The following is a 21,450-nucleotide window of genomic DNA, read 5'->3' as shown; positions in this document are numbered from 1 at the left end:
ACGTCAACAAGAACATAATGCTTAACTGTGAAATCTGAAGACGATATTCATGACTCAAGACAGTCTGTTTGCAATCTCAGAATAGACCTTTCTCTCCAGTAATTTAAATTTTGATATTGTTATCCTTCATTCAAGACGTGCATTTTTGAGCAACAGGTTATCACTGTTTTTCTCTGTAGCTTTGGCAGGTTTCTTGAATCATCCTTAACATTTGTAAAACAGTAAGTGCACCTCTCGAAACAATTTGTACAAACAGCTACATACAATAGAGTGCCTGCAAAAGCATGACTTGCTCAAAATTCTTGGTTATCTCTCAAAAGCAAATATTAATGACAATGAGAAGTAATCAGAATGAAAAGTCCTTCAAAGTTTTCAAACAAGACAAACAAAATGCTTAATTTAGCCTTATAGTCAACAGTGTACCTTATTCTCTGATGTAAACTATAACCAAGGTTTTGATGACAGTGATTGAAAATGCACAAGGCTGCAATTCATGGCATATATCAAGTTCAACAGTACAAAATTACACATTACTGTGTGTGGAGATTGATTGCAAGAGATTGGACAGCATACAAATTCATGCCTTTATTGTTTGTACTTTCACTTGTTGACAGAACATGTTGTTGTGATAAAAAAAAAAAAAGACAAGGAAAATTAATACAAAAAGGAAACACCTGTTGGGCAGTGCTGTATGGAGAATTGCTGTGCAGTTTTTCCGCAACTCCTGACACTCATTTCTGTCAGGCAACAGATTCTCTTCCACATCACCATGGAAATGTTCCCCTGCAATGCAGTGAGGGAATAATTGATTTTAAGATTTTACTGATCACAGTCAAAACTCGTCTGGGTCTGCCCCCACACTACATATCTGAAATATTTACCCCATATGAGCGAGTTCGCAGTCTTAGATCCTCATGTGGGGCCGTTCTGGCCATTTTAAACTCGAATCAGTACCTTCTTTTAGATCATTTCTTAAAACCAATTTTTACAGACTTGCTTTTCTGTGATGTTGCCTTTTGATTTGTTTTATATTTATGTTACCTATTTTATTAATGTTTTCTTTCTAATATTTCCTTTTATTTGTGGTTTTGTTTGTGTTATTTTATACTGACATTTTACTTCCTGCACCTTTCATTGTTTGTCCTTTAGTTTTACCCTAACTCTACCCAAGTTTCGTCTTACTTGTGTTCAGTAGAACTGTTTGTTTTTCTGATCTTGTATTGCCTTCTGTGTATCACATTTCAGCTTTTGCTTTCTTTATCAAAGCACTTTGTAAAGTCTGTTCTTAAAGGTGCTATATACATAAAGTTATATTTAATATTATTTTGGTTGTCCCTGATACTATAGACTGGTATTAAATGTTCATCATAGTGAAGGCTTGTAGAAGGAAATTATTATAGATTTTACATACGTTTGTTTATACTACTAGTAATGGACAGTGGTGTAATGTAAGTAATAATACTTTGTTACATCACTTCTAATTTTTTGGGAGTATCTGTTCTTTACTTGAGTTTTTATATTTCTGTCAACTTTCACTTTTACCTCATCTCCTAAATACATTGTATGTGAGTATTTGAGTTACTACAAAATAGGGAAGTAACTGAGAAAGGGAGAAAGGGACAGACAATAAAGATATGTGAGGTAAATTGCAAAAAAAGACCTTGATTTTCTTAAAGTGTAATATAGGCTCTATTTTTAAGGTGGTGTGTGTTATGCAGTTAACTTACATAATTCTCAAAATTATTTTTTTTTATTACCAGCATTTACTTGTACTTTTGCTATCAGTGCTTCATTACAATTAAGATTATAACATTACTTTTGATACCACATTACTGCAGTTATGAAATCCTTACACTGGCTACATGTCACTCACAGAATTGATTTCGAAATCTTGCTGCTTGTCTATAAATCACTCTGTGGCTCAGTGCCCAAATATATCCCTGACATGCTTGTGACACATGAAACTCTGAGGACCCTCAGGACATCTGGGGCCGGCCTAGTGACCGTCCCAAGAGTTAGAACAAAACATGGTGAAACAACGTTTTGTTATCATGCAGCACAAACCTGGAACAACCTCCCAGATGATGTTAGACAGGCCCCGACTCTGACCACTTTTAGGTCAAAGCTAAAAACGTTATCATTTCAAACTTGATTTAAAAGCATTTTAAATCAACTTTTTATCTTAGCACCTCTTGTCTGCACTTTTGCTATTTTTAACAATAATTTTTATTTATATATTTTTAAAATAATTTGCTCATTAATTTTACCTTTTATATTTGATCTCTTTAAAGGTTTATTGTAAATCAGTATCCTTTATCTATACATCTGGGGCCGGCCTAGTGACCGTGTGTTTGTGTATATATATATATATATATCCACACACATACATACATATATATGTGTATATATAGATAATATTGCTCTGTAAAGCACTTTGAATTACCCTGTTGTATGAAATGTGCTACACAAATAAAGCTGCCTTGCCTAATATCAGACACTTCTTCTATTTAGATATCTGTACTTTTACTCAAGTAGCCTATGACTTTGAGGTACTTTGAGGTCCACTACTGGTCACAGACCACCAGTCTAACGATAGAGTCTATATTAAGACTATTGGAAAGATTATTTTACGATTACTGTATCCAGAGATCACCGGTCCATGAGTCTAACCTTGCGCCTTGCGCCCATGACAGCTGTGCTGTCTCTTTAAGAGACCCGGAAACGGTTTCCTCCTGTGTGTTCACTGGTCGCGGGGCCCAAACAGACAGCTGAGTTCCCTCCTGGCGATGATATCCCATCCTGCTATCTGGGCTTTTCGGAGCAGTGTGAGGTGCTGGCGACACCGGGCAGTTGTCAGAGCGGCGCTGGAGGCCTCGGACGTCAGCGCTTGGCGTTGGTACTCGACCCCAGTTCGTCGTGGTGTCACGGGCATGGAAGAGATACTGGCGAGGGTCGTTGCACCTTTACCCACATACGAAACGAGAGACAAATGCCCTCCTCCTCCCGAATCAAACAGCTTGGAGTTCATGCACTTCTACGGGAGTCTGGACAAAGAGGACAAATTGGGTTTTCTGACGAAGCTGTCGCAAGACTTCGGAGTGGACCACAAAAGCGTGTCGGAGCTCGCCGTGAGACTGTTGGACACCCAGTTACGAGACTTGGCGACCATTTTGCAAGTGGAAGACAGGCTGCGGTACGGCTTGACTCCCCGTTATAAACAGTTGCTTAATCATATAAGCAGGGTCGAGGGGGGAGTGAAGTTTCTGGTGGATCTCCGAGCCGATGTGCTTGAAATAATCTCATCCAAAGCTAGCGAGAGCCCACACATCAGGGTAAATCATTTGTTTACATTTTCTACGGGTGCTCGCATGAGTCAAACAGTACCGTTCGCGTTTAGGCGTTTGGCATGTGTGAACCTGGAGCGTCTGTTGCCTTATTTAGAGCCATTGTATGTGGCGGGTTATTCCTGTCATGTAGCAACATTACTGCCAACTTTGCTGAGCCTTTTATACACAGGGTACCTGCAGATTCGTAGAAAGTCTTAAAGGGCATTGCATTCATTAATCTAAAACTAAGGCATTAACTGGTATTAAATTGACTTAAATTAATCTTTTAAAGGTCTAAAAAATGGTCAGACATGGGAAGTGGGATTTTATGAGTCGTTTTTTTTCTGAAGTTGCCTTGTAAAATCTCAAAATAATTGGTAACATAAATATATATTTTTGTTTGTTTTTTTCCACCCCTTCTGGTAACATCTTTTTTTTTTTTTTTTTTTTTTTTTAATTAATTCCTTTTCTGAAAGTCATCATGATTGGAATCTAGGCCATGGAATCTCACATGCATATTGAGAAAATTAAATCGCCCAGAAAACGGTCCAGAAATGCCAGATACTTCTGGCTTCTGTTAGACACTTTTATGATAATATAATATTTTCATTGTCTTTCTGTGTTCCACTCTAAAAGGGTGGGTTTTTTCTTTTTCAACATTTGGCATAGGTAATTTAATTTATCACTGGCAAAAAAAAAAGTAGCGTTTTATGTTAAAATAAACATCTGGGCAAATACTTGTTGTTCTTCAATTTCAGTTGTTGGAAATTTGTTCTCAAAACTTAATTTTGAGTGGCATTAATGAAATGTCTTAATAAACCTTAAAACTACCTTGCCCTAAGCTGAGGAAACCCTGTATACTGTACCTAAAAGCACAGAAATACATGTGGTCAATTTTACCATGTTCCCAATTTTACCCTGTCCCCTTAATTTCTTCGATAAGGGACTGCTCTTTACTCCTTAATATTGACCATTTTATTAATTTACTGTGTGTCCCTGAAGTAATTTTCCATCCTTTTAGTTTGTAGATTCTTGCCGTACAAAAAAAAAGAAGAAAAAAACAATTTACTCAAAGAAGTGAAGTAGGGCCTTTTCATTTTATACAATACAAAACCAAGAAAAGTCCATCTGTTTTTTTCTTGCAAAGGTTATGAGGCAGAAATGTTGCTGCATAACAGGAATGACCGTAGTATATTTTAATAGCATTAGTAGTAGGTTGATTACAGCTGCTTGCACAACTCACCCGCACACTAGGCACAAACTGCACTCCTTGCTCCCATCCCATGGCCCGTCACATGGCTCACATTTCCTCACAGCTTGTGCCAATGACCTTAGCTACAGTTTTCCTTCTTTGCCAGCTTAGAGGAACTACATGTATTTTTTTCTTTTAATTTCTTTATTTCCTCATAGCTTGGGGTGGTTTTTGCAAATAGATAACACCAAGCTTGTTTGGCACAAGACACTGTCAAGCTCAGTTTCAGGGCTTTCTTCATATTTCTGCTCATCTTGGCTTGCAGATCAGCCCACGGTGCTGTTAGGAGCTGCTTTCCACTGTTGCTGGAATGCTCTTATGTTAAAATAGACCCTACAATAATATTTCATTCTATACATGAAGAGGCTCGAGCTACTCTGCTGCTGCAACAAGGTGAAACAGCTGAATATAAATCAGGCATGTAATGAATATTTTGAATGATTTTTTTCAAGACAATGTGAAAGTTAAGTGAAAAGGAAAACCAGTGGTGGGGGGGCTTTAAAATTTTCCGTCATACAGACATGGCTCCTGTGCTCTTTGCCGCCCCTAATTGCACAGTTTTTGGCAACTTATTTTTCAGAAAAGCTACTCTTTCCAATCTAATTGTTCAGCCGTTCATGTTCAGTCACACTTAATTACAATTTTCAATTCAGTTTAGCACGCAAGTGTGGAAGTTTTCTATGCACCTTGGAATAAGAGTGGAATATTTTTTAGATAGCAGGTAGATTTATACAAAGTATGACATGTACCATGGACTTTTGGATATAAATATACTTGCTAAGTGCAAAGAAAGAGTCGTTTGACAGGCTTACCTCTTATACTAACATGTATTAAGAGTTCAGCTTGTGATTAAAGTACACCAAAGTTACCATATTCAAATTCTTTCTTACTGTTGTGTATAGTTGTACACAAGCTGAAATGGGATTTTTTTTTAAATTGTTTTATTTTTTTATCAGTGAATTTTATAGTGTGACAAAGGTTACAGAAGTGTTTCTTTAACCATCAGTTTGGCTTGTGCTAAGTTGGAGTCGTACTGAGTTGATTCTGCATGAAGCGGCATTGATACGCTGATTAGCGGCTCGCGCAGTGGAGAACTGCTATTTCTGTGTCAAAGGCCACAAGCAGAGATAAGTACCAGCACAATATAGGTGAAAATATAAAACGGTGCAATTTGTTTCAAAGTGCCCTTAGGGGAGCAGTTTCGATAATATGTTGTAGAACTAACTTTTGGAGAACTTCTGAGAAGAAAGTGAGCTTAGAAATGGGCCTATAGTTTTGTGGAAAAGACTTATCAAGGTTAGGCTTTTTTCGTAAAGGCCGAATGCCGGCTTGTTTGAAATAATTAGGGGCACAACCAGAAATAAGGGAACAATTAACAATTCGAAGTAAACTAAGGCAGACGGCACCCAAAACCTCTCAGGAGTGGGGTGGGAAAGACATCGAGAAGACTTGAAGAGAAATGCATGTGAGACACAATATAATTTAGCTCTGGAAGAGATATTTTATGAAATGGCTAAAAAGACGAGGTCAGGCAGGATAAAAACAAACATCAATGTTATATTTAATGTCAGAGACATTTTTTAAAAAATATATAAAAACATTCCAGGGTCATTTTTGAAGAGGTTAGCAAAACAGGGGCAGCTGGGTTAATCAGCCTGTTAACAGTACTGAAAAGGAATTTCGGATTATGGTGGTTGCTGATTAGGATTGAGAAGTATTTGGCTCTTGCATCTTTCATTTGTGTATTGTAAGAAGTCAGGGGGTCCTTCATGTACAAAAAGTGACATGCAGTTTAGTCTTTTCCATCTCCTTTCTGCTCTTCTGCACATTTTTTAGGACTCCAAAAGCTCTCATCAATCCAAGTAGAGTTTTTTTCAGGTAATTTTGATCTGAGTTTAGTGAGAGCAATGGCATCCAAGGTGGTTCGACAGAGATTCTTAAAGCTATTAAGTAAATAATTTGCTTGAGTTAATTCCGACTAAATGTAATTTGGATGGCTAGGGGCAAAATTGATGAAAATTTTGAAGCCCTATGCTCATTCAGGATGCAGAAGCATATGGTGCCTGTTAAAGAGTTTTTGGGCAGTGTGGAACACAGTCACATTTCATACAAGGATAATCAGAGATAAAAAGATTTTCCAAAACCATAGAATATATACTCAGACCAGGGGTAAAAACTAAATCTAATGTTATGGGTTGGACCGCATATATGCTGGACTAAATTAAATGTTTAACAAAAAAAAAAATGTCAGCAAAACCACTGGTTAAATTATCTTATTGATCTTATTTTAATATTAAAATCACCAGCAATAATAACTTTGTTGACATTTAACACAATAAAAGATAAAAGTTCAGAAAATTCATTTGCAAAGCTAGAACCTGCATGAACAATCACCTGGTGGACAGAGGATGGGGGTGAACGCAGCAGCTCCGGGAGCTTCTCCAGCATGACCGGGACTGTGGCTCCGGGACAGCAGTGAGTGGTTGTGTTGAAGAAACGAATGTTTCCGGTTATGGTGTGGTTGGAGAAAGGAGAGAAGAGGGAAGAGGGGATGATGGGGGGTTGAGGATTAGGAGGAGACGGAGTGGTTAGAGGTGGAAGAAAAGCAAGGAAAACTTGAGTGTTTCATCACTGCTGAGATGCAATAATCAAGATAACAAAAATGGACAAATGCGCCATAAAGAGCTATAATGGTCAAACCAGAACTGCCCTGCATGAGGTCACTCAGGGGCATTTAGGTTTTCTATCATCTGTGATTTTGCTTTAGAATAGAGCTTAATATGATTTTCAAAGACCCTGATTGCGCCATCACCAGAGGACGTCTAGCCTCTGCTCTCCTGCTCAATAACTTATTTTATTCCTGCTGAGAAGTGGTGCAGGTGCATTTAATTTCAATAGCCAAGAGACTGTGAGACCTTTTATAGCCCTAACAAAGGTATAAGCTACCTTCAGAGTACTGAGTGCTGACCACCTTGATCTTGAGGACAAAAGGCAATCTTTTTTTTGACTGCCAGAATTGATTGAGCTAAAAGTAAGAAAAGGTCATGGAAAAATATGAAGCTTTAAATATGTGTAATGATAGCATGTGCATACCAGGGGAGGGGGAAAAAAACCTTACAGTATTGTGAATATTGAAAACAGCACAGAAATGTAGAGGGCAGAAAATTATACAATATTGAAAATTACAAAAGTAATGAAAGTTTGGATTTAACAAGGTTGCAGATGCTGTGGTTCTCTCAAGAGTGTTGCTTTGAATTTGACGCTAGATTAGTCTCTCTTGGTTGGGTAATTGATTTTTACTCTTCCTCCTCACTCCTTCCACCTGCAGGCTTTTCATTCTTGTTCACCTGTCCACAAACTGAGTGGACGGAAGCTATAAAGACAAGTCAGAGACGACGTTTTAGTTAGCTCCTCGGGATTTCACAGAGTATCAGTGAGGCTATTTTTTCCCCATGGACAGACTGCCAGGCTGACAAGTGGCATGGAGCCTACTGGAGTAAAGATATTTGGCACACTTGGGCACTGTGGTGTCATTTGGGCTTCCGATTGACAGGCTGCTCCTTCCAGGCACCGCGGTCCTCTCTCGCTCTGTATAATCACAATACAACTGCAGCTTGAGGCAGCAGTATCAGCTCTGGGCATCAGAGCCTCACTGCATTGTTACAGCTCCAGCGTCAAAAAGCATTGCTTTATTTTCCTTCTGATGGAGTGCTTGATTTTCGTTTTCTTTTTCCCTTCCATACTTCCCTCCGTGCCTTTTCTAACCTCAGGCTTCGCATGCTAGACCCTTCCATTTCAAAAGACTTAATTTCTTCTGCTGGGTCAATGGAATACACAACTCGGTCGTCTTCCTTTTGTGTGGGTGAGAATTGGCTATCCAAGGCAGCAGATGCACTCAAGTGGGTTGTTTATGTGCTGCGTTTTCTTCGGAAAAAGGCAGGGATTATCGGCCATCATACATTATTTCACCTCAGGCAGCCTTTGAGGTTAGAGGAACACAAATACACACAAATACACCATCACATAAGTTTTGCTGAACTTCTTCTCCTTTTTTTTCCTTTTCTGAGGGTTACTTTCGATATGCTCCTTACTCGACCAAATTTTCCAGCATGAAACCTCTCAACCATAGAGCTGAATAATGCAGCGCCTGATGCATATGCAGGGAAGAATTTCAAATTTTGTTAGTTTTGGTTGCAGAGAATCTCAGCCAGTGGCTTAACACTATGACTGTACTTAAGCTCATTTGTATTAGCTGTTATTAAGAGTGACAAGCCGACATTAAAGTAAGCCTGAAGTGAAGTCATCCTATGGAACAGCCAATATAAGCCAAATTCATGTGTTTGAGTATGTGCGCCGCGTGTGTGTTTTGTGTGTTTGCGAGAGATTTGCTTTAAATGAAGTCTGACCTTTGCAGGAGGACAGGCCTGCTTTGAAATGGCAAGTTGTTTATTGAAGTGCCTCCTCTACACCCATTGCGAACTCAAACAAATCACTACTCATAATGTGAAAACATCCAAACAGCATACAGACACCCAGGGGAGCATCCACCTCCCACAGCATGTAAGATACTGGTATGGAATTGTTTATGGCCAACAGACAAACTTGAGTAACTTAACTGTCAGTCAGTAAGATAGAGCTTGCGAGTTCCCTCAATAAAAGAGGTCTATAAGGATATAAAGACTGTGTGTTTATCCATTTCTTTTAATAGTCATGTAAAAGCTGCAGTATGGTGTTTCTTCTTAGCAAGATAGAAAAAGAATGACAAAAAACCCAAATAACAGTAAGGACAGATAACTAAAGTAGTGGAGACCATGACCTTCTATTTCTTATTCAAGCGCACATAGTTTACCCATGCATACCAGTGTTTTCTTTACATAATAATACACTTCCTGCATGATTATGAAATACAAATGCGTTTTCCAGACAGGTCAGCTGCTGAGCTGCTCTTCACAAAGGAAAAAATGTTGGGAATTTTCAATTATCAGCTGGATGTTGATGTTTTATTCTAAACTCTCACCTTTTTTCTCTCTCAGGACCTGAACAGCACGCTGAAGAGCTTGCTGTCTGAGTGGTTCTCTGTAGGTCTGCTCCGACTGGAGAGAATCACTTGGAAGTCCCCCTGCGAGATCCTTCAGAGGATCAGCCAGTAAGGACATTCATACTCCCCCAAATGCTTTCCTTCTCTCCCTCTTTTATTATATCAATTTTCTTTTCTTACACAAGTTATGTAGCAAAGTGATGGAAATTGACCGTTTGCATATCATTTTAAGAACTTTAAGCATTTTAATTTAGCCTTTCCAAAACCAAAAGAACAAAAGTGTAATGAATGGGTTAAACAGTGTGTTTATCACTTTAATTCAAACAGTTTGCATGTCCAGCTAGACTACAAAGTTGTAATGTTAACCTTTACCAATAGAGTACCCAAGGCATGACAGTTTTCTATAGACCAACCTGAAAGCTAAGGTCGCCTTGGTTCCCTCGTCAAAAAGCCTACGGAATTTTTCCATTAATTTTTGGATTATGACAAAAGATGAGATTTATTTACACTTTTTTTGTCAGCAAGACAATCTTCACAGATGAACTTCACTTTCAGAACTTTTGAGGCCTAAATGCAGTCACTAGAAGTAAAAAGCCAACGCTAGACTATAACAAACTACATATGGTCACGTCGCAACCGCTACGAGGCTGTTAAGTCGTGTTTGGCGCAATCCGGCATGATGACGTTCTATAGTCTGATTCAACCACTTGCTAACAACCACCTGTTTATTTACTGACTTACCACAGACCTATTAAGGCTTCTAACCAAAAAACAATTCAAAAAACAAATTAACTTAACTGGAGGTGCTGAAATGCTAATTGATATCTGGATTTTAAGACTCATTACTGGGGTTCTATATATTCTCATCCACAGCATACTCACTGTGTATTGTGTTGCAAGTGTTTGAGACCAGTCCTGGATGCTACCAGCCTATGTCAGAGTTGAGGCTAACATTAGTGGTTCTGTCCTAGGTTTTTATTGGATTTGTGAAGTTTACAACCTCCAACCAAGCAAGTAATCCAAGACAGTGATGCAGTGGCCAAGCACATTGTTGGTTAATCCTTATCCTAAAAGCTTCTTGTCTTGTAATGTTGAGAGTGAAATATACTGTTTGAATTTTGAAGCATAAATCAAACCTCTGTCTGATTTGTCCAACTACGTACGCTAAGCATCATTACAGCATTTTGTAGAATTAAACATGGGACAAAGACTGTTATCGTGCTTGAACAAACTAGCGCTACGCCAGTGGTTCTCAATCACCGATCCTTGAGGAAGTTCCATGGGGAGCTTTATTTTTACTATATAATTTACTGTAGAAGAGTGCCCAATGGGGGTAAGAGTCATAAGAGTGACTATTATTACTGATCTCGCCTTCTCTGCAATTATCCCCCACAGCTATAGTTGGCAGCTATAGAAATCTGGTTTCAGGGATCAGTGACTTCAATTATCAATTATCAATTTAGGGGTCCTTGATAAAAAAAGGTTGAGAACCACTGCTTTAGACTAAAAAACAAGACATGCTGCTTCTTTATTTCCATGTCTTTGACATGTATCTTCAACCTGTGAAGGTGCTGGCTTTTTGCGTCCTTTGCCACAATTATTTAACATGCTATCATGTATGTCGCCACTAAGTGAATATTTAAGACACGTTTTACAGGGTTCTTGTTTTAAAACAAGTCAACTAGAGGCATTAAAAAGTCATCCAGAGGTGGAATTCAAACAACTTCCTTGAGGTAACATTAGTTGAATGAGCCAGCTAGCTACAGCTAATAACAATCTGCCAGTTGTTTTAGGAGCAAAATGGTTAAATTAAACCCTGCTTTTGTCTACATTTGTCTGACATCAAGGAGTGGAGGAGTCCCCCCCCGCAAAAACCAAACTAATTATTGGTTTAAAAAATGATTGTTGTGCCATACAAAATGAAAACAGTAATTAAAGAGGGCAGGATGTAGCAAGCCATTAATTTAAAACTTTAAGTCTAACTATTAGTCCTCTGCCAGGTATGAGGCGGTGCACCCCGTCAGGAACTGGACTGACCTGAAGCGCAGAGTGGGGCCGTATCGCCGTTGCTATGCCTTCACCCACGCCGCCATGCCAGGAGAACCCCTGGTCGTACTACACGTGGCCCTTACAGAGAATATCTCTGACAACATTCAGGTGAGAAACAAAAGCTGCAGGCTGTCGTAATGGTTTGTCTCACTTTACAACACCTTGGAGGAAAGTTAAACATCTGGGATTTACTACTTTGTTCCTCCTCTCAGCTGACAAATGGATTACTGCTGTGTGGAAAACAATACAGAGACCTTTAAACTGCATATCCCTCTGGGAGCAGCCTCAACAGTGCTGAATTCTTCTCCGTGATGTTTACAGTGAGGAGAAAGGGGTTTTGACAACACTGCAATTTAAGAATATTCCAGGGTGTGAAATAGTGCAACAATAGCCACAGTTTTGCTCCAGCACCTCTGAAATAGCTATCAGAGACTTCTGCATTGGCTGCAGCTGTAGCCCAGAACACCAACAATGAGCTGGATGAGAGATGCGCTATTTTTCTGTGCGACTCAACAAAAATGTTTGTTTTTCTCCTAGAGTATCGTCCGTGAGTTCACCACTCTTGACTCTGAGGAGGATGTGAATAAGATAAACTCAGCCATCTTCTACTCAATCTCCTCCACCCAGGCTGGCCTTCAAGGGGTGGAGCTAGGCAACTACCTCATCAAGAGGGTGGTCCGAGAACTACAGGTGAGTGTGGGTTGAATGCAAGATGTGGTACATTAGTCCGCAAAAAGAACTAATGATGTTTAACGTTTTCAAGAGTTATTCTACATTACTGGTTCCCATCCTTTGGATCCAGACCCTTACTAGGGATCACTGAGCTTCAGTGGGGGACATGAGGCCTTGCTGATTTTAAAGGTGTAAGATTTTTTATGCCTTCACACCGGCCGGTATGTTTTTGGGTTTTATGTCTGGCCCATTCTCGTGAATGCAATATCCCAAAAAGGGAATTTCTTCAAATTTAGCATCCATCTCATTCTTGTGAATGCAATATCTGAAGATGGCCATGAGGAGGTGTCCTCAAATTTGGCACAAACATTCACTTAGACTCAAGAATGAACAGGTTAAAATGTGGTGGTCAAAGGTCAAGGTCATGTTGACCTTTTACACCATGTTTTTGTCCATGACTCAAGAACTGTCAAGAACCACCTAGAAACTGAGATGATCAATTAGATCAAATCGATTTAGATTGTCCGTGTGAAAAGCATCCCTGTTTTCACAGACATGGATGTAAACTGTAAGTGCAACTTGACTGGTGCTCATAAGCATAAAACCATGTGGTTTTCTTAATGTATATGGGCCTTTATCTCAGCATTTCACTAATGTCTGCGTAGAAGATTAAATTAAATTGTTATTTAGTGTAGATTATTATTCAAGATATAAACTTGTATATAAATAGAAATCTCACAGGATAAGAGCACAATAAAGACCTGAACACAACTACGTATAATTCATAGATGTTGTTTCTGTGGTCTACGACAGTCAATTAACATTAGTAAACATGACATAGTAAACAGCAAATGACTCTCTCCTATATCCAAAAGCTAGAGTACTTAACCTCTAATTTGTGACATCATAGGTTATTAAGTCTTGAGCTGCTCCATTGACACTGAATTGGGAAAGATCTTCTCTAAATGACACTGAAAGCACCACACAAATGTTTTGAGTATATGGGCATATTTTCTGTTTCACAGCTGAGAATACTGCAAAAGAAGAAGGTGATGTGGTAAAAGAAAACAAACATTCTGTCGGACCACAAAATCAGGCCCCCATTCATTGGAGAAGCTCCAGACTTTATAGCCTTTGGCATCACAAGTCTGAGACTAACTTCTCTGATTCTTGGCTTTGAGAGAGAGTAGCTCATGTTCACAACTATTGATTGAACTTTCCTAGGCAATGAAAATATATTGAAACATTATAGCAAGGGCTCGATTCGTATTTGTTTTCCTTTTTCTCCTATCACCACAGTGGCGTAAATTAATGACGCATGGTGACGACGTTTTGTTCCTGTGTATTGACGCGCATGGATGTACATGGTAGCCCGCGATTCAGTAGCTGCTGTACAGTCTGCATACGTCAAACTTAACGTTGTACCCAAGTTAAATAAATCCATATCGCAGCGTAGCTTGCAGTAAACTTATTAGATTCCCAAAATCTCATAGTCTGTTGAAGATTTAAGACAGAGAATTGCGTAAAAAAGTTTTTCAAAAATATCAGGAAAAATCATCACTGATGCAATATTCACAGGAAATAATCTGCTCAGAATCCCCCCCAGATCACTCATTGTTATGTAGACTTCCTGCAGTTATTGAATTCATTATTTTTGATTTTATTTTATTTATGTAGTCTTTGAGAAATTACCATATTATTTTGATAATGATTCAAATTCAGGGATGTGCATAATAATGCTGTGATGTTTTGATTAACATTGTAGCATTTTGTGTTGATAGTTTTGCTAATTAAAAAGTTATGAAATTAGAGCCAAAGCCATTGTAAAATACTGCAACAGAAGAATTTGACTCAATTCTGTTTGAATTCCTGCAAAGACTTGGCTAGGGTAAAAGCATGAGGTCACAGAAGAGGCAAGGTTATGTCAACACCTGTTATCTAAATACAACTATGAAGTATCAGTCTCATCAGTGAAGCCTTTAAACCACCCTCCCCCATTATAGCTGCATAGTGACACCTTATCATTAATTGTACACATGAAACATGCGCATATACAGCTGTTAACTCCTGCAGAGCTCTTCAGCTCCTCCCTGATGGTGTAGTGGAAGTGTTGTTAGTCTCTTCCCCAGGATGTTTCTCTCTGTATGACTCACATGCTGAATTCAATTAAAAAGCTTAACAGCAGCCCTCAGGTGAGGCCCGGCTGGCACAGCATCTTCCCAACGAGAAAAGTAGCCGTGGCAGGCAAGATTTTTGTTTGATTGCTTTTTCAAAAGTTTGTATTTTAGTCTCAGTGCTGAATCATAAATCTCCTGCTTGTTCAAGCACTTGCGTATACACACATGAATGTTCACACACAAAAACAGAGCAGGAGTCGCTAGACAGGCAGTAATGAAATCTCATCCATCCCTCTCAATAAGCTCAGAAGAGCCCTTCATGCCAGGCCACTACAGCTAGCACTTGTTAAATGATTGGAACAGTGAATGGAACATCAAAAGCCACTCTAGCCAACAGATGGGAAATAGCTCTTTACAGTGTATCCTCATAAAAAGCAGGTTTCAGAGCTTTAAGCACTTGTTCATACATCAGGACTGTTGCTTACTGGCATTGTTAGTAATGGCGACTTACAGTTTAGTGAGCTCGGCAGATAGTGCTGTGTTTTCTGCTTTAGTATAAAGTCTTTATGTGTTGGAAAATAGCTAATATTCCATTGTGATTTTAAAGCCTGAGAGATGGGAAATGTCTTCATTCAGAGTTCTGCTATCTTCATTTGACACGTCTTCACCTGTCATCTTTGTGGGCTCTCTAATGCAAAAATAATAATCTAAAAAAAAGCTTTTAGCTTTTTACCTCTTTTTACCTACAAAAGGGCAGAGCAGTTATGTGGAAAAAAGAAATGATGATTAGACTGATCAAAAGGTTGTAATGCAGAGTTTGGAAAGTCTGCGGGGAACACAGGGTAAAAAGAAAACTTCTAAATGAAAATTAAATTTAGATTACAGTAGATCTGTTTTAGCAGGTTCGTCTGTTTGACTTCTACTAATTGCTATCCGCGATGTCGTGATGGCTGGCATTGTTTTCAACTTGCCATTCTATATGCACATGTCATCTTGGCAAAATTTGGTCCTGGTGACACCTATTGTATCGGTAACTACCACAGAAGCCATTTTTAGTACTCTGAGGTATTTATAATGTTTTATCTTTCTGTCTGTGGACAGATATTTTTTTTTTATCACTGCAATAGCGTTGCAAAGGTGCAAGTTGCTACAACAAAACTTAACTCTCCATTTCTTTAGAATGTAACTAGTGTTACTTAACTGCTAATATATTACCAAGATGTTGGTTCATCAGAAATACTATTTTTCAATTAAAGTTTATGGCAAGAGAACTATAGGAAATTTTAGTTTTAGCTGAAAGCTACAGTGGCTATTTCACAGCTAGCTTTCTCTTGGTATAGCTGTCTCGATGGCTGGTACAGAGCACAATTACATCCTGCTTCTAGAACAGGTCACCATGTACAGTCATTCATTCACCATAGCTGCTTATCACTGGGGGGCTGGAGCCTATCCCAGCTGATATTGGACAAGAGGCGGGGAACACCCTGTACAGGTCGCCAGACAATCAGGACTTATAGAGACAGTCAACCATTCATGATCACATTTTAGACCATTTGCACTCAATTAAGAGTCACCAATTAACCTAACCTGCATGTCTTTAGACTGTGGAAGGAAGTCGGAGAACACCACGCTTACACAGGTAGAACATGCAATCTCCACACAGAATCCAAGGATCGCTTGGATTGAATTCTCTAGCTGTGAGGCAACAGTAATAACCACTACACCACCATGCCACCCCAAATTGTACATGTTCCTTAAAACAAAAATTACAAATTTCTGTGGCACAATAATTTTCACTATTGTGAAACAGATGCCAAAAGCCTCTTGACTAAATATATAGCTACTGTGTTTTGGCTCTGTACGGCGGTGTAAAGTACTGTTTGGAAACTGAACTCTTCAATGTGACTTTCACACCACTTTTCTGGACACTTTTATACAACGCACCCCATGAGTGCAATTATTTTTTTATGACCCAAGTGGGAATCGAACCTTTGACCCCGACAATGTAAGTGCAATGCTCTACCCTCGAGGCTGCCTAAAACCACAACACAGACTTGTATTCTGCAGAGGCTCTGGCTTTCTGACAGGGCTTTACCTTATGTAAAGGTGAAGAGAGGAGCAGTGCAGCCACAGAGGGACCACTATGATGATGGATAGATGATAGAGTGGAAAAGAAAAGGTCACAGTCGTGATTTAAGGTGAAGGGAGGAGGTCTTGCTTGTCTTTGTAGATTGGCCCCTAGAGCACATGTCTGGCACTGCTGCTCATTTTTCCTTTGTATTCTTTCCTGCTCCTTTTTTTACCTCTCCTGCCGCCTCTATCCTTATTTCCACCACCTGCTTTTCTTTGTCAGCCCTGCTCAGACTCAACACAGGAGCACCCGATGGTTAAAAGTAGAGGTTGAAGTGAAGAAGGAGAGGTCATGAGACAGTAGGGTGAGTAGAGACAGAAGGGGGATGCCAGCGGGACGTTGGAGGTAAGAAGGCAGTGAAGGCAGGGCGAAATCAAGGATGAAGAAAGGAAAACAATGTCGCAGAGCGGCGTGTCCCTCCAGGGTTGTCTGACACTTCCACTTTTATCTGCAGCCACTTTCACTCCTCTGCCTGCCACTTCGCCCTGTCACTTATCAACCCAGACACCTGCGTGCAAAAATGGGCAGGGAAGAGGGGGAGGATTTCGGCGAGGGTTGAGGGTAGCAAGATGGTAGAGAACTCATGAGTGGGGGGGTGTGCGTGTGTGAGTGATCAAGCTGAGACAGAGACATGGGGGAGAGGTGAGTGAGAGAAGAGGATAGGTATTAAAGGTGAAAGTGCAAGAGACTGAGGAGGAGGAGGAGGAGTAGGAGGAGGAGGATAGAAAGAAGAGGAAGAGAGGGGATCATCCATCTCCATCAGCTGGGCAGGATCGTGAATTTGTAATGCCTCCCTGTCTGAGGAACTGAAGGCCTGAGCAGCAGCCTGAGCACAAACAAGAAAATGTTGTTTTGTGTTTTGATGCTGAGGCGGAGCATTCATCTCCCTTGTTTCTGCCGTTGTGAAGCTGGTGCCGCTGCATTCTGGTAGAGATCAAATCTCTGCTGCCTCTCATCTGTTTTCTTTACATCGTTACCTTGTTTTCTCATCTCCACTTTCAAAACTTTCTTTCTTTGTCTTTTGTTTTCCTCTCTTCAAGCTGCTTAAGGCAGGTTGAGGCAATTCTGCGTTCAAGTGTTTTCACATGCATGCAAATGGTTATGCAACCGTTTGTCTTTCAATGTAGGGGATTTAAAAGAAAGTTTTTAAACACTTAAATGCATGAATGTTTTTTTAAACAGTCCTGCATACCTAAGGTCTTTAGAGACCTGTTCCATTTTTAAAACAGATTGTTGAAATAACATTGCTTCTAAGCTTTTCAGAATACAATATTAATAGTAACCTCTTTCTGGATTGTTGGATTGAACGCAACATCAACGTCCGTATTTAAATCAAAGTTAACTATCATGGCTACTGTGAGTCTAGATAGACATTAACGTTAACTGAAAATGGTTCACAGAGCCATACAACCATGATGTGTTAATTCTACGTATGTATTTTGTTTTGCACATAAGGTACTATAACTGCTACGTGACTGCACCAGTTCTGCTTCTGAATGTCTTACTGATCAGTTTGCATAAAAACATAATCCTTTTTAAACCCTCCAATAGACCCTTTCATTGCTGTTGCTTTGGTCCCAGTTTACTTCCTCCCAGCTGTTGCATGAACAAACTTTCCAACAATAAATACAAAGGGACCCTTTTAGAAAGTCTATGTTGTCAAGTTTGAGATGGTCTTTACCCAAGAAAGTGCTGCTCTGCAGTGTACCTGACACACTGAAGCTGCACTGCCATGTTACTGTGACAAACATAAACCCTTTCAACCTTATGTCAATTTGTTGTAACAGTGACACAAATTGAGGCCAAACTGAAAAACACATCACCTGCTCCTATCTGCTACCTGCGTGACTGGAAAAAATATCACTTTTACAAACCTTTTGCTCTCTCAAGGCCCAGAGAAAACATAAGAAAAACTAGAGTTCTTTGCGTTCTGATTCTAGCAATATTTTAGGAATAGAAGGGATTTTAGGGCCTAATGTATTAGATGGCGTGTAAAATGGTCTGCGGCCTCTTAAGACCTGGGGCCATATTCACAAACATTCTTAGAATACTGTCAAGCCACTTTTACACAGGGTTTGCATTTTCGGGTAGCAACGAAGCCCCTCCTTTAAACAGCCTCTGCATTTTTACACAGAGCCAAACAGTGGAGGCATCATTCTTCTCCAATATGTGATCGTAGACTGCACAGCAGCATCGTGCAGTCAAGAGGCATGAGGGGCGTGACATTTAACACATTAGCGTCCACCTCTAGCGTTACATAATACATGCGTTGAGAGTGCTCTCTAAACAATAACCATGGCATAATATCACAATCACAATCATTTACCTTCTTTGTTACATCGCAGCTGATCTCGTCCTCTGCTCGAAGGGGTAAGGAGCTCCCGATTCTAATTGTTTTCCCAATTTTTCGGACGTTTATGGCCACTATTATTTTGCTTTGAATTAGCCGCTATGCTATCAGCTGCTTTTTAAATCTCCTGCAGTGGGTTGCATGCATAAACACGACATTAAAACGTCACACCTGTGCCGCCCATGGTCACATTTTTGTGGCTTTACATTTTACACAGACCTCGTTCTGGTGCTGCTTGGGGCTGTTACGAGACCAGTCTGTGCCCCCTTTCTCTGATAGGACGTTATATACAGAACAGTGAGGTGACGTAACAGCTTGATATTCCTCCCTTGTATAGACAATGTTAGTATGGCTTCAGAGAGCTCCTAACTTAGCCTGAAAACTTAGTCCTAACTTAGGGGTGACTTAGTAAAGGTCTTCAAGGAACTCAGCAAGGAAAGGACAAAGACTTATCTTAGTGAGGACGTGTGGTTGACCCCGTTGCTAGGTATGATGCATTCTTTTAACAGATGTAATTGGTTGTCACAGACACGCCCTTTTGTGAGCCTGCATGGTGTGGACAGCCAGTGGAAATGAAATGAACTGCATAACAATATGAGACTGCTGATGGAAGTTTAGACAGACCAAAAGTCAATACTGCTGTGCTGATGCATTTTTTCAGTTTTCTAAACATTTTAGTTTTGTGATCACTTTATTTCTGGCATTATATCGTAATTTTGTTGCGTGGTAAATGTGTGTGCATATCCCTCATGAGATTGACCACATACCTAATCCCTTCACCATATTATCTGTAGCATTTCATTAACTCAGGGTCATTCAGCATATTGAGAATATTTTTCTGACTTCTTTGTATTTCTTCCATTTTCTCCTCTTAAGAAACTCTTAAGCACCTTCAAAGTCCTCCATACTCCTAGCAGTTTGTCACTTTAGGAGCTCTCTTAAGGGTTAAGATGCTTTGTGAATTACTTTTATCTTTAACAAGATATAGTCTTAACTTTAAGGGGAAATTCTTCGAAACCTCATCATTCCAAAAATTTTATTAGGATTTTGTCACTAGGAGCAACGCTTGGTATTAGCAAGCTTTGTGAATACAGCCACTGAGGTGTGCGTTTAAGGGTTAACTGTGCCTCCCTCCCTCTCTCTTCATGTCTTCCAGAGCGAGTTCCCTCACATGGCCCAGTTTTCCAGCTTGTCCCCAATCCCAGGCTTCTCTTCCTGGCTCCAAGGCCTGCTCAGCCAGTACAAGAAGGAAGGCCGGGGCTCTGACCTCCTCTCTGAGCACGAGTGGAGGGAGGTGGAACAGGCCACTGACTCAGCCCCGGGGGCCGCTGCCATTGAGGCCCTCCGCAAGCTGATCGCCACCAGTGAGTGGACGCGTTCCGAGCGCCTGACCCGTGTCCTGGAGCCCGTCCTGATGCGTCTCTGCGCATGGTACCTCTACGGGGAAAAGAGGCGAGGCTACGCTCTCAACCCAGTGGCAAACTTCCACCTGCAAAACGGCGCCATCATGTGGCGGCTCAACTGGCAAGCTGACACCAGCCCTAGGGGTGTGACGAATTCCTGTGGCATCATGGTGAACTATCGTTACTTCCTGAATGAGACGTCTAAAAACAGCGCTCTTTACCTGCAGAATAAGGTCATCACTGCATCGGATCAGGTGCTGGGGCTGGTGTCCCAATTTCAGAAGAACAGCAAACTGTGAGGAAAAAGACAAGGACACTCCCGTAAATACACCTCTGTTCTGTCACATAGCACTTGATATCATTAAAACATCATTGTTTAGATTGTTTGAAATATTTCATGCTCGAATATCCAAACAGTTAAAAGCAGTTCCGATGCATCCCTTTTTGGACGTCAGCTGATATTATTTTTTGAATTGAAATCAGAGCATTTCTCACATGACATGTCTTATCCCATCTTCTGTCTGTAGTGCATAGGTTAGGCTTCTTGCCTCATTGGCTTTCTGTTTGAAGCTGTTTGATATTGTGTAAGTGCCTCCTAAGCTGAGAGACTGTAGTTAATGAAGCACGAGGCACCTATCAATGCTTTACCATGTTCCTGGATAACAGCGTGTGTAATGGTGAAGCAGGAGCAACGCCAGCGTGCAGCTACTGGAATAAATGATGTTTAGATTCTTTCATTGGCTTAACTGTCTCATTGCAAACATGTTGATGAATGGGAGAGTATTGGATTTTGTCTTTGTTCTATTAGTGAGGTTTTTATACACCTGCTGTTACACTGCTTATTCTCTCTAAAGCTCAATACACAAAGGCATAAAATCACTGACTGGAAATATTATTTCAATTTAAATAACTTTAAACAAAACAGTGTTTTTTTTCTGCCGTGTATCATGGCTACTTATATTTAATACTTGACTGTGCACATTCTGATCCACTGGGCTGGACCCTCCTCTATTCAGGTGATTTTTTTCCTAATTTTTCACACACACTCACACACAGATGATCTCCCCAGAGAGCCATTGCTGATGTTCTAACTGCTCTGTACAGGTGCCAAG

General features: G+C 40.1%; 1 protein-coding gene across 1 annotated transcript; it reads left to right on the top strand.

Moving 5' to 3' along the window:
• Positions 1-2,738: 2,738 nt before the first annotated feature.
• mlycd (malonyl-CoA decarboxylase) lies at positions 2,739-21,217 on the top strand. The gene is made up of 5 exons (XM_042496721.1): positions 2,739-3,332; positions 9,612-9,724; positions 11,617-11,773; positions 12,203-12,355; positions 20,092-21,217. The coding sequence occupies exons 1-5, from the start codon at positions 2,787-2,789 to the stop codon at positions 20,635-20,637; spliced, it is 1,515 nt and encodes a 504-aa protein (XP_042352655.1). The 5' UTR covers positions 2,739-2,786; the 3' UTR covers positions 20,638-21,217.
• Positions 21,218-21,450: the final 233 nt, after the last annotated feature.

The sequence above is a fragment of the Plectropomus leopardus genome, chromosome 11 (genome assembly GCF_008729295.1).
Source record: "Plectropomus leopardus isolate mb chromosome 11, YSFRI_Pleo_2.0, whole genome shotgun sequence".
NCBI classification, from domain to species: domain Eukaryota; kingdom Metazoa; phylum Chordata; class Actinopteri; order Perciformes; family Serranidae; genus Plectropomus; species Plectropomus leopardus.
The sequence above is the reverse complement of the archived record's forward strand: the minus strand, read 5'-3'. Positions and strand labels throughout refer to the sequence as shown.